The 13,841-nt window shown below is 35.0% G+C and overlaps 1 protein-coding gene across 2 annotated transcripts in view; it reads left to right on the top strand.

Moving 5' to 3' along the window:
- gpc6a (glypican 6a) overlaps positions 1-13,841 on the top strand; it is a 163,482-nt gene that overhangs the window by 96,642 nt on the left and 52,999 nt on the right. For both annotated transcript variants that reach the window (XM_011490217.4, XM_078945139.1), the window contains one exon: positions 10,022-10,187. In XM_011490217.4, the coding sequence (XP_011488519.2) occupies positions 10,022-10,187 (166 nt within the window). The remainder of the gene's footprint in view (positions 1-10,021; positions 10,188-13,841) is intronic.

Here is a 13,841-nt window from a genome sequence, read left to right as displayed (position 1 = left end):
ATCATATAATTTCGGATGGACACAAACTGCAATTATTCATTTCTCCTTTCCCTTTTGCACTTCACTTCACTGAAAAGGACCCTATCTATACGTCAATACTTGAGGCCTTGATTAGTCAAAGACCATCTGGTTTAAGTTTAAACGTGCATTTAATGGTCGTGCATTTTGTACACAAAATCCAAAAACAGACTTAAAAACGTTTGCACTTTAAGTGTTGAGCGTAAACCCTGAAATGCACATAAAGTTAGGATTACATAGACCAGTGTTTTTCCAACCTTTTTTGAGCCACAGCAGACTTTAACCTTGTCAAAAATCCAGCGGCACACCAGCAAGTTAGAAGATTTAAAAACTGTTTGATGTGTTCGTTGTGGTTTCAAGATGTTTAACAGGGAAGACGCATTGTGAGCTGAGACGCTGTCACTTTAACCCAATGCATCATGGGAGATGTAGTGCAATCAGCCGCCGAACGCAGAAAGACTAGTGTCTCTGAGCTTCATTGTTTTGTTCACTTGTTCCACCTTCTGACACCGGATTCTGTGGAAAGCTACACCGCTAAAGACGAGCTTTAGCTGGTTATTTTTGTTGGAATTGAGAGACTTTATGAGCAGAATCGGAACAAGGAAGTAAAGACTTTAACCACTTCTGATCAGACTGATGACATGTGATTAAGTCACCAAGGATGATTGGTGTAGACAGTTAAAGGGGCGGATCTTGTCCAAAAACAGCTTTAGCTGTAGCTAAATGGCCGTTCCGTCATTCTTATCAAAATGCCTTTAATAGAATCAAATAAACATACAAAAAAAAGTGTTTTACGATCGTTCAAACATTTCCCACACATCCAAAAAGCCTCACCCATCTGATGATTTATTAACATTTTAATAAAGATCACTTTAAGTCCAGATGCCATGTCTCAACATCAGAACATCACCTGGATGAATGAGAACCTTCATTGTCATTCAAAATAAATTATGAAAAACATACTTATGGAACTGACATCCTTACAAATAGTTATGGAGATTACTGTTAGATCCATCTGCATAGCAGTTAAATTTTGATTTGATTTTGATTTGAAATGGTTTATTTCAAGCAATCAAAATAGAAATAATACACAAAAACAATATAATCATCAGTTATACATTCATACAGTAACTAATCAAACTTAGGATAATTAGACATAATTAATAAATATTGCTTGAAAGGGAGTGGAAGGAAGCGAACTTATATAATCCCACCCCGTTATACTATAACCATTTTATTACCCCGTTATACTATAACCATTTTATTACATGATTTATCAATATCCGGTTCCTAGGTTTTATCAGACAGAATTAACAATCATAAGGTATCAATAAAGCAGATGACAAAGATGAATTACTTAAGTACTACGTCAAAAATAACTATTTTAGAAATCAACATGGCAAATGCAGCATCTGAAATATATGCAAATTATGTTGCTTTTAAAAGTCATTCATATGCTTTAAAACATAATACTATATCAGTAAAATAGACACAACACTGTTTCAGGAATTTTCATAGCAAAATTTCATCAAGTATCAAAAGTTAAAAACATGTGCAAAGTTATGCTACATTAGGAAAGATTTTTGAATCAATTTATCAATTTTAGGAGCTAGTGAAGTAATATCATCAAAAGTCAATCAATTTAACAATTTTCAAAAGTGATTAATCATTTGTTTTACTCTTTTTATATTTTTTTTTGTATTTTTATTTTATTTTTTTATATAATAAAGTAATGCTGTAGGGGAAAAATAAAAAGGGTCCATAAACTGTCGAATTGTCCAAGGTTGGCATTTCTTCTTTTACTGATAACAGCCGATTTTCTTGGTTTAAACAGTTAATAGTTTTCTTCCATGTTATGTCTGCAAATCAAATTCAACTAAAATTGATTAAACAACATTAACAGATGAGGACTGTGTCTTTTTCTTTAAATGGAATGTACAATAAAACAGAAATATTGTGTTACAATTTTACAAAATATATTTATATTAGTAATAGGAGAAAACTAAAGTAACTTTTCACAATTTTGAACAAATATATTCAAATACTGAGAGATTACAGTGTCACTTTCTTCACCTTGCTACCGACATTCAGGTGCATTTTTTTTGCCCCATAAATTTTATTTATATTATTATTATTGCTCAGCCTTGCCAACAGACAAAATCTGACAGCTTCTGTCACTTTTCCTGACTCTTGTTGCGGAAGGATAAGGTAAGGCATCTGTTAGCACCTTCCAAAGAGACCCATATGAGCGCTTTCTGCTCTGGCACCCTTCTGATTTAGATGTGGCTATGTTTAGACAACTACAACTCTGTGGTTAAGGTCAAATCACCTTCATGCTTAAAGAAACACAAATTCTTTCAGGAAAAGGACATTTCAGAACTCTTTTTGCTTGTAAAGTTTCAGTGCTACCATGCTTTCTTGATAAATTGAATTAAAATTTTTGACTGAGCATCTTTGATATTAAATAAAGCTTTATCCCCCCCAAAAAAGTTTAAGGGAACTCTTTGCTGTGAGATGAGAAATGCAAGCGTGTGTCGATGCTGGCAGCAGATGGCCTTCTGATTTGCACACTGACAGATCAATCATATTGCTATTGACACTAATGGCTGTGGAATTGAGTAGGCACACTGGGGTAGCAATCCAGTCCTACATCCTTGTCCAATCAGCGTGAAGCAATGCAACCTGTCACAATAATTATGACAGAACCATTGAGAAGATTTTTCGCGACAGACTCCCTGTCCCACTAGTGCTGCTTTGATTGGCCTTGGTAGCTCGCAAAGTCATTGTCATTTCTCACAATTTCATTACTTGGTGGCACAAAGCAATTTCCATCCTCTGTGCTCTTCCCACTCTGTTGAGCCTAAAGGGAGTTCACACCATATGTGCATTACAACACGCCGTTGGAGAGGCAAGGTGATGTTTTCTAAGAGTGTCTTCAGGAGTTATCTCTCATTACAACAGTCAGGCTTGTCTTTTTATTGCAATGATCTTTACTATGCCCTGTTGCCCATGCTGATTTCAGGAAAGTGAAGTGGCTCCTCACTGTGGTCTTTAAAGGGTGAAATTAGAAATGCTGCAAGGTTGCTTTATTACTGCCTGGGTTTTCTCCAGCTTGTTTATTTCTTTTTTTTTTTCTTTCTTTCTAAAGAAGCAGACAGACTTGTATTCATAGCACTGCTTTTTGTCAAGTCAATTACATTATTTTACAATAAAAAATAAAACAAAAGGAAATATGGGTCTTTCCTTAGAAATACCATGTTTTTCGCACTAAAGGGTGCACCTGATACCTGAATACAACCGTTACTGTGAATACACTAGTCCCAATCTTGTTGTCTGCACCATAAAAAAAAACGACTATTACTAAACCAAATTTTACTGTGACTACGCTAATTCCCACCCTTTTTAGTACTATGAAAAAAAAAGACATAGTCTAACACGTTAGTCATGTTAGCATATTTACCATAACCCCCAACCTTTTTTGCAACTTTGTAAAAAAAAAAAAAAGACATTTGGACAGAACGCAGTCAAATCCACATCCATAAGCACAACCAGAATGAATCCATATATAAGGCGCTCTAGATTATAGAGCGGACTGTTTTTGTTTTTTGTTTTGTTTTTTAGTTAAGCCTTCTAGTGTAAGTGTGACTTATAGAGAAGAAAGGTACGGTATTCGAAAAAAATACAAGAGCAAAATATAATTCTGTTAGAAAAAAAAAACTTAATTAAGCTGCACTGAATTCATCAAACTAAATGTGTTAATAGAAAATTTAGGTTCCTTCGAATGTAAGATGTTTATTAAATTGAAGTGTTTTTGCTTAGTCTACTATCATGCATTGACTTGTAGTTTTTCTTGGAAGATCTGTAGACTATTCCCTCCAGAGGATCATTTATCCACCAACAAGCAAACACATTCTCCCGTTGCAATGGTATCATAACTTAAACATTGGATGAGTAGATTAGCGCTTTAATCTCGCCCTGGATCTGAGCGATTCCAGTTCCTCTGTCAGTGTGCTGTGAAATAGTCCATCCACTCTGCTGCAAATAAGAGCTAACAAGATTAGCAGATTACCCTTTATCCAGGGCATCCAATAACTGTTGGGTGCAGTCACCGTAATCACAGAAAAGAGGAAAGGATCCCTTTAAGGAAATTTGTATTAAGGCTCAATTTTAATGCAAATTTAAATGCAAATCTTCGTGCTGAGTCTCATACAGCTTAAAGGCAGATAAAGTAACAATGTACCCATCTGCTATGTGTAGTACAGCTCATGAGTTGCTGAAAAATAGAAAATTAAAAAAGATTAATGTATTTTTTTTTTAACAAAATATTTTTAAAGAAAGAATCAATTTTTAAACTGATTATCGAGCAACAATATAAGCAAAATAATTAAAAAGAAAGAATTGAAAATGTATTTTATAGTTTACTGTTTTTGAATAAATCACATTTTAAACAGTGTATTTGAAGAAGTTAATGAAAAAATAAAAGCTATTATTTTAGAAAAAACAGTAGATTAAAAAAATAATATTTTAGTTTTTTCATATTTAGCTTGGTCTGGATCATAAATTTGATTGTGTTGTGATTCCTCTTAAACTTCTTCAGTTTTGATTCTTTTGCAAAAACTAACACCCCTTTACTCCAACCATCAGTCTATTATCACTGCGATAAAATGTTGACAATGTACATAATCTGTGGAATGAATAGTTACTAACAGAAAAACTAAGACGTTGGTTGAGAATCTCAATAGAAGTGAATGGAAATGAAAAATCACTTCACTTTTGGTTCTCTGAAGGGGCTCTACATACATAGAGAGAGAGAGAGAGAGAGAGAGAAAGAGAGAGAGAGATAGAAATAGAGATAGACATTCTACTGGAATAACAAATATCTGCTTTTGAAAAAAGTCCCTCAGTGCACATTTGGGAGTGAAACCAAACACGTGACTCAAATGAACTTTCTAAGGAATGAGAGAACTTGCTCTCTCCAAAACAAACACGCTGATTGGCATGTACTTAGTTATGTTTCTCTGTCCAAATACAGAGGCAGCACCTGCCTGTTCCTTCTGTTTGTCCGCTGGTGTCTCATCTGCTTTTCTCTCCGTCTGTTTCATTTTTATCTGTCCCTGTGTTATACTCCATGTTGACTTCTTTGAATTACTGGTATTTTCTTAAACTTTCTCAATATTCTGTCCTCTTTTTACTTAGTTTTCTTTTTTTTTTTTTTTAAATACTCTGCTGCTTGGAAATTGGCAATATGTGGTTTTGACTCTTTCACATACACTTTATTTGTCAGAGAAAACGTAGAAATCTGGCTGTCAATTAATTTAGGAGATTAAAAAAAGTGATTAAAATGAAGGTTAAAAAATAATCAGGTTAAATGTAGACTCCTGATAGAATAGTATTTTTGAACTCTGTTTGGGTTTTATATTGAGGTGTTCTGTTCCTTACTTGATCATACCAGGTGGTGAAATACAAATTCAGATTTTAAACAACACCCTCTTTTTTTTATTTTATATAATATTTTTATTCTGATTACTGCATTTAAAGAGCCATATGCAAAGGGTCTAAATTTGGTGGAAACCTTATCTGACTTCCTTTTGGCTGCAGAACTTGATCAGCTGGAGCCCCTCTCAGTTATCATGGGAGAGAAAATAAGCAAATAATAAGCACGCTGCTCCCAAATAAACGATACGTGCAGATTTTCACATAGCTGGGCTTAAGGGTGCCTTACGCCAGCTTTGAGGGAATTGATCTTATAGCGGATTGAATAAGGTCTTGATTTTGTATAAAGACAAAAACATAGTTTGCTTTTGCATGACATCTAATTACCAGACAAAGTTATTAAAGTTATTTATTTTTTAAACTGCATATAGTTTTGTGTTTGATAATAAAAAGTTACCCCAGTGTGTGGATGCCACATGGATTGAAAACTGCACCTTATATCACGCCATTGAACTGAATCATGGTGAAAGTGAATTGTTGCATCCCTACTGCGTACAAGTAAATTTACATTGAAACTGGGAAACACATTGTGCTAAATTAAAGAAGGAAGTTATTTATTATTTCATTTCATTAGAGTAGGCTTTTTATAAGCTCACTGAAAGGAATTTCACTTGTTTTTTTTTTTTTTTTTGCTTTGTAATCATGAATAAAAATGAAACAAAAACATAATCCAAAAACTGAGGTATGAAACCAAATTGGTGGGAAAGTGAATCGTTGCATCCCTAGTGTCTGACTATTTGTACAAAGTGTAACATACAAAGTTCAAGAATTTAGAAGTTTAACAAATGCCAATTATATTAGTAATAATGTTCCCTTAATAGTGACAAGATCAACAAAGACTTGAAACATTGTTAGCAGCATTAAGGTACAAGAATGCAGTATTTTAGAACATAAAACTAGGCTGAAATTCTCTTTAGACGATTAGTTTGCAAACGGGGCCTCTAGCTGTTTTAAGTCTCTGTTTCTCCCAAACTTTAATAATAAAATAAAGGCTGACAAAAGCATTGAGATCAAAAGTGGGCTTTTAAAGCTTTTTAAAGTTTAATTAGAGCCAGCTTAAAGTCCTTAAGTAAAAATGGATTTAGCAGCTTGAGTGCAGAATAATGGGCTGGACATCCTTAAACATTGACCTTCAGTCAAGAAGATCAGTGGAGGCAAATACTGTTATCTTTTTAGAACGGCTACATCAAACAAACTAGGAAATGCGCCTTGCCGTGGAAAAAGGCTAATAGGATCGAAAGCCAAAAGCACACCACAGTAAAAATGAGAAAAAGAGACGTGTTTGCCATTTGGTTGCATCACCTTTGCTTTTAATTGCACTTTCATCGTTTTACATGTCACAAAGGCTGAATAGGAGATGGATATGGTCTAGAAAGAGGTTGGTTAAGTACAGAGGTGCATTAACAGACCCTGCTGCACAGCAGGTTGTCCTGCTAAAGGCTTCCCACAAAAAAGATGTAACTAATGTCGTCAAATTTCAATGGTATTTCTACACACAGGCAGTGGTGGACTTAGCAGCCCTGGGGACCCCAGGCAAATAACATGCGGCCCTCTGCAGCGGATGTATTAGTAATCTTTTTTTTAAATCTTCAACCATAGGGTAAAATGTCTAATAGTATCCTTACTGGGGCCACTTTTAGGCAATGTCAAGAATCCAAATGTTTTGATAAGAATTTAAATGTTAAGGAAATGTATTTTATATTGCACACAGTGTTTTTACTTGGAAAAGCATTTCCTTTTTCGAATGCACCTTGTTAGTCCCTCATTTCCTAGAACTAGAAGGAACAAATAATGATTCTGTGGTTAATGATAAAGGCTTTTCTTTAATTTATCAGGTTTTACTACAGACTGCAAAGGAAACAGAGTTTTTATTTATTCTGTTATTGTTTTTCCTATTTTATCTGTCTTGCAGCACTTTTGGACGTATGGCAACAAATGTCTTACTTTCTCTTTGCCTTTTCCTCTTTTCACAGCCCCTCGGATCGCTGTGCTTCATTTGACTACTTTTTCAAAAATTGCTTTGAATCATCATTTAATCTCTACCAGTGTTGCTAGATATAGTCATGTTTTTCCAGCCCAAAAGTTATCTAAAGACCACCCGACCCAGCAAAAACACCCAAAATTATTAATCAGTGATTAATTAGCAATAATTAATCATCCATTATTTTTTACTTCCTGATTTGATTGAATGCTCAACTGTAATATTTTTTTATGATATTACATCCACCATTTTTGCATTCAGATCAAAACATGTAATAATGTTCTCCTATTGAACGATACTAACAATCACTGATGTTCAATAAAAAAATAAATAAAGTGAAATTTAAATATTTAAACTCTAAAGGAGTTTTAGTTTAACTAATTAACTATTATCACGAAAAAAAGTCGACATTGTTTTTTTTTGTTTGTTTGTTTTTTTACTTTTCATGAATTTAGGTGAGGTAAAATAAAAGCAAATGTTCTTGTGAAACATATTAAAGGGGGTATGATTTTTAAAAACCTGTTCTTGTGAATATAAAATAAACCTTCCATTCCTCAATCCAAATGATATTTTCCAATATTGATATGATCAATTTATTTCATTCTGAATCAGTTTTATAATGGTATCAATCTAGTTGGATTAAAGGAATGTAAATCGATTAATCGATTAATTGTTACACCTCTAGTTGATATATTTAGATTAAAAAAAAATAAAAGACATAAAAGAATGGTTTACACCAATCAAGTCACGTTATTTTTGTTTTATATTATTCACAAGGTGACAATTGCAGTCTTTTCTGCTGTCATTCTATTTGTGGGGGAAAAGAAATGAGCAAAGACAAGACAAAGCTCTGTAAAAGACACGCAAAGCAGAAAAAAAAGAATGAAAGATAAAGGGGACTTTAAAAAAAAAGCACATTAGTGCACTTCGTAACTCCATGGCAACATCTAAGTCTCTGTTGTGACACTCAATCCTGCCTTAATCTTCTGTTCTGTCTGTTTTTAACATTTCGCTTTGTCTTTGATTTTGTGGATGCGGTGACCAGACCACCTGTGTCTGCATGTGTGTGTGAGTAAGACAGAAAATACAAGTTGGAAGATGAAAACGCTTGTAGGGGAAAGCCTGTGATATGGGTGATTACTGTTTTTACAAGGATCAGATGAGCCGTCTTTGACACTCGCAATCTGTCAGTGACATAACATGTGGTCTTGCAAAGAAAAAAATAATCACTAAAGAAGGCTTCTTATTGTTAATTCTACCTCATCCAAACTGCTGATTTGGGTTGAAAAAGTGTTCCCGTCTCTCTGTGGCTGTTGTTGTGGTGCCACAAAGCAGAACAGGCTTAATCATTGATGAATTAGTAATTGAACTCTTAGATCTACCCAGAGCAACTTATCTCGTGTTTTGAAAGCAAATCTCTTTGGAAAAGTTAAGGAAGTAGAATCAAAACTTTAATCTACACTTTTTGAAGTAGTTTAAACTTTTGCTCTGTAAGACTGAAACAAAATGAGGGAAATTATTCAAGAGTCAAAGATATTGCAAGTTGTTCCTCCAAAATGAGAAAGGTCTGTAGTGTTCATCATAGATACACTTCAACTGTGAAAGAGAATGTCAACTAATTTCAGAGTGTTGTCATAGATTAAAATCCCAAGAACACCATACCTACTGTGTAGCATGGGGGTGGACCCATCATGCTGTTTGATTGTACACACATTTAATTTATACTTGATTATTTTGCAAGAAATGCATCTGGAAATCTGGAAAACTTTTCCTGCACTGTTCAGTAGCCAGGTATTTATCTCGGAGTCCCACTGGTGGAATTTTTGGCCGAAAATATCCTGGATCAAATTTGATTGTTCAAAATTAAGCAATATAGACTATGAATCGTTTCAGCAACCACAAATTATGATATGAATCGAATCATTATAATGATTTGTTACATCTCTGTTATGATCTTTGACTTGTATGGTGTCATTGTCACTTCATAACCTCTATATAAAGGTGTTATGCAAGTAAACATTGCTTTGCTGACCAGCTTGCATTCTTCCCTGCACACACACACAGTAGTGGAGAGTGTGTGTGCTGGACCAAATCTAAAGTCAAGCATGAATACAGAGCTTGACAAGCCAATTATCAGATGTACTCTCCTCTCTGCATCCCCACCTCTGAAGGGAAGCAGATGTGAGAATCTTGTCACTTTTGCTCAAGCTGATACAATGACATAGACCAACAACAATAGCCACAGCTTTCACAAGGAATCAAGATGGACATAGGTGTAAACCCTCTATTGTCACACAGTTTATCTTGTGGGTTGTCACATTTCAAGCTTCACCAGATCCAGCGATATAGTGTGGCCATGGTTGTCAAAAGCTGAAATGCATCTGACTTCCATTATTGTTGAACTTTCAAATGTCACACATGCTGGGTGATATTACCACTCTCGTGGTCTCTTTGTGTTTGATGGCATGTCCAAACAGCAGAACTTGGTTTAATGAGATTTGACAAATCAAGCATCTTTTTGCCTTTCAGGTGAACGTGGCTCCAGCTTGTGTCAGAGCCCTGACCAAGATGCTGTACTGCCCGTATTGCCGTGGCATGGCTGGCCTGAAACCCTGTCACAACTACTGTCACAACGTCATGAGGGGCTGTCTAGCAAACCAAGCAGACCTCGATTCAGAATGGAACCTTTTCATTGGTAAGATTGAAATCAAGTGCCCTTTTGCACCCATTTTTATTTCCTCTTTGTTGATTTGTCTGTCTGTTGGTCCGCCTGCATTTGAACGTCTGAATGTTGCTTTGACAGAAAGTGTCTTTAAAAAAACTTGGTGAAACCTGAGTGGGATGTGCTGTGTTGGACTCAGGTTTAAAGGATTTTGAGAGCAAACTGGAATCTCATTGGTGTTGCCATTTCCTCTAAAATATTGTTTGCTATCTGAACCCTTGCATGGTGCTTAAAGCCCCGTTTCCTGCTGTTAGGGATTGATAAAGGAGAGCAAATCCTAAGCAAACACATTTTCTATAGGGTTTCCAGCTGAGCTTGTAAGTAATATAGCACTTCAATTTGGCTGTAAGGATCTAGCCTCTGTAAGCTTCCCTGCTAAATGAATAGTGTGGATGCTCCCTCAGAGGGAGCACAGACTGCTCTTTTGTAGGCCACTGCTTTATTTGTTATGTACCCCAATCTCATTTTCCCACCCACACAGACTTTTTTCTGTAAATGGGGCAACATTTTTTTTTTCCCAGACGCATCCCTGAAGACTATGTGTCAAGTGCACTGCTCTTCCAAGCTTTTAGTTGTTTTATGGCAGCTCTGACATTCGAGAAAGCATCACATGACACACCGTTCGTTCTCTCCAATGGCACTTCTGAAGTCTGAGATCAACATAGGCCCTTGTGCACTAAATGAGATGTCTCGCAGCTTTATGACATGTGTTAAAAAGTTAGTGTGTTGTTGGGCAGTGAAGAAGCATATCTATTGCTGCTAAGGGACAGTGAACTTGACAGCCATTAGGAAAAAAAAACAATAATTTCAGCTGGAAGACACTTCAAAACAGAGGTGTGTTAGAACAAAACAAATGTGTCAACATTGGTTTATAATTTTAAGATTTTTTTTTTCACATTTAGTAAAAGACTTTGTTTTCAAGAGCTTCATCATCTCTCTCTCACCATTCAAGGTATTTTATTCGATCTTGCTAAGCAGTTTTAATTTGCTCATTAAAGTACCTAGAGGAATTTTTACATTTCTCTTTCATGTTTTGGAGGCTAGTTTTCAAAGCGGAAATGGATCTGTGTGCTGCTGCGTGGATTGAGTTTGCACACAGTCTATCACTGTCATCTCTGAAATCATCACAAATTAGAGAAGATTTGACGAGAGGCAAGCCTTCAATTTCTATCTTCACTCAGTGACATTTACCAAATGATTGCCTGTGCTGACATGTCACCATTGATGCCAATGATGGGTGACCACTGCAGATAGGCTTTGGATTTAGTTATCAAATCCTGCAGAAATAAACATTAGAGAAATTATAGCATTTTAGTTTTAAAACAAGATCTACTAAAGATGAACACTTATTTGTTTAGATGTTATGATATTTAGATATTTAAAGGACAAACATTGCTTTTTGCAGGTTACCATTAATTTCGAAAGCAGTATTGTTTTTTTTTTCCTAAAGGAATATTGCGAGGATTTTTTATTGTTTTTACAATAAAAAAAATCTATTTTTTATTGATAATAAAAAAATTCATCTTATTTACTGTTGATTTTTATCACAAATTGGTGTTGTTTTTATCACGTCTCAAACCAACTGGTACTATATTTATACATATACTTGCATTACTGTTGCAACAAACAATATCATAGCTACCCCTCTGTACAACTGTGAGCCAAATTCCAGGTCAGACGAGAAAAACATGGATCTGTTTTTTTATAAGTGGATGCATCAGAATAGAATGAAGCATGGAGCTTGTGGTCTGCTGATTGTAGCACCTACAGCTGTGAGCTTTTTCCGAATGCATTTTTCTGTCTGCTCCTGATTCACGATGTAAAACAGTTTATCCCAATTGCTAAAGCATTAAATCTCATTCTCAAAACCAGTCGATCAATTGTTTGAATTCCTTTCTCAAAAACATCCCTCTTTGGTCTAAACCTAAATTCACAATTTGCAGTGAACACACAATTTGCAAAACTTTAGTCTACTCTTTGCAGAACACATGACATGGCTTGTAATGACATTTCAATTGTGTCTTGTTAAGTCTAGATCAGGCACACATATTGTTTCCTATGATGTGAATAAAGTCTTCTGGTCTGACTCGCACACAGATAAGATGGTGAAGTGTGAAAGAGGTAAACCTGGGCTCACTGTAAAAAATATCCTGAATACTATTTTACTTTTTTAACATTTTTTTGTTTCTTTGTTTTTTGACGGTGTGGTACCATTGTTTATAAGCCATTTTGTGAACAGTGGTGAGTGTTTTGCCATGTAGTGTGTATTGTTTGCTGCATGTTTGTTAGTTTTGATTAGACAGTTTTCATTGTGACCTCAAGGTGATTTTTTTCACTGAAAAGTCAAATATTTTGTTTGTTTAGCTTATATTTTGAAAATTGTGTTTGTTTTGCTGTGTAGTGAGTTGTGTTTGCAGTGTGTGTGTAAGTTTTGACAAAAGAGGCTTCATTTTGACCTCAAATTGAGCTTTTGACTTATATTGTATATTTAGCCTATGTTTTTAAAATTGTGTTTGGTGTTCAGTTAAATTGGTCTAATGCTATAGAAAATGTGTTTTAGCAAAAAATAAATAAATACAATAAAATATGTGATTAAGAAATAATCAAAAATGCAATTTTAAGCTTAATTTTCTTTCTCCATCAAGAGAAAAATGCCACAAAAACATATTAAAATCCCCAAGAATTTCAGTGTGGGTCTTTTATACTATATTCTAGTTGTGTGGCAATTTTCAAAGGAGTTACCAACCCAGTGTTTACACTATGAAGCAACAAAAAATTGTTTTATAAAAACATTGCCCAGGAGCATCTCCAAATACTAACTAAAGCAGTACAATTCTAATTAAAACCCCATTAAAGCAAATGACGAAGAAGACAAAACCTTTGCTGCACAAGCACATTTATCAACTTAATTTAATTATTTCCAAAGAATAGAATTCAGTTCAATTCAGTTTTATTTATATAGCCCAAATTCACAACAACAACAGTCGTCTGGATGGGCTTTGTAACATTCATTTATTCATATTCTTCTGTTTGTTCCCTTTCGGGGTCATGGGGCTGCCAGAGCCTGTCCCAACCACTTATAAGCCAGGGGAAATCCTGGACAGGTCACCAGTTTGTCACAGAGCTTTGTAACGGTAATTGAAAAAGTAAAACATAAAATCAAAAGGATCATGAGTACATAGAATTCAGTAAGAAAATACTAAATTATAGATATAAAGTGAACTTTGTAAGAGCTACCAAAAAAACAAGAAAGAATTACGCCAGGAAAAGTCTCCCATAAACCAACAGAATCAACAACGTACGTAGTTTTTTTTGCAGGATAATGTAATTATTGATGTGAAATATCTAGTGGATGAAACTCTTAACCATCAGCACTTGTACAGAGTCAACCAGGGAAATTTTTCTGAAGGTGGGTGTCTCGTAATGTCATGGAAAATGAACAGCTTTATTGAAAGGACATTAGCTTGTCTAAAGATCCCTGCTCAAAAACAGGCTGGTTTTCTGCCAAGACTGAAACTGAAATCATTTATGTCATTGCTGTAAACCTTGTGTGCTTGCCCTTTACTAAGCAGAAATGTTAGCTTACATTCTGAAGAGAACAGAAGGAAGAAAATAAAATGTTTCTTG

The sequence above is a fragment of the Oryzias latipes genome, chromosome 3 (genome assembly GCF_053564925.1).
Source record: "Oryzias latipes strain Hd-rR chromosome 3, Olatipes_Hd-rR_3.1".
Lineage (NCBI taxonomy): Eukaryota > Metazoa > Chordata > Actinopteri > Beloniformes > Adrianichthyidae > Oryzias > Oryzias latipes.
This window is presented reverse-complemented; position numbering and strand designations above follow the sequence as displayed.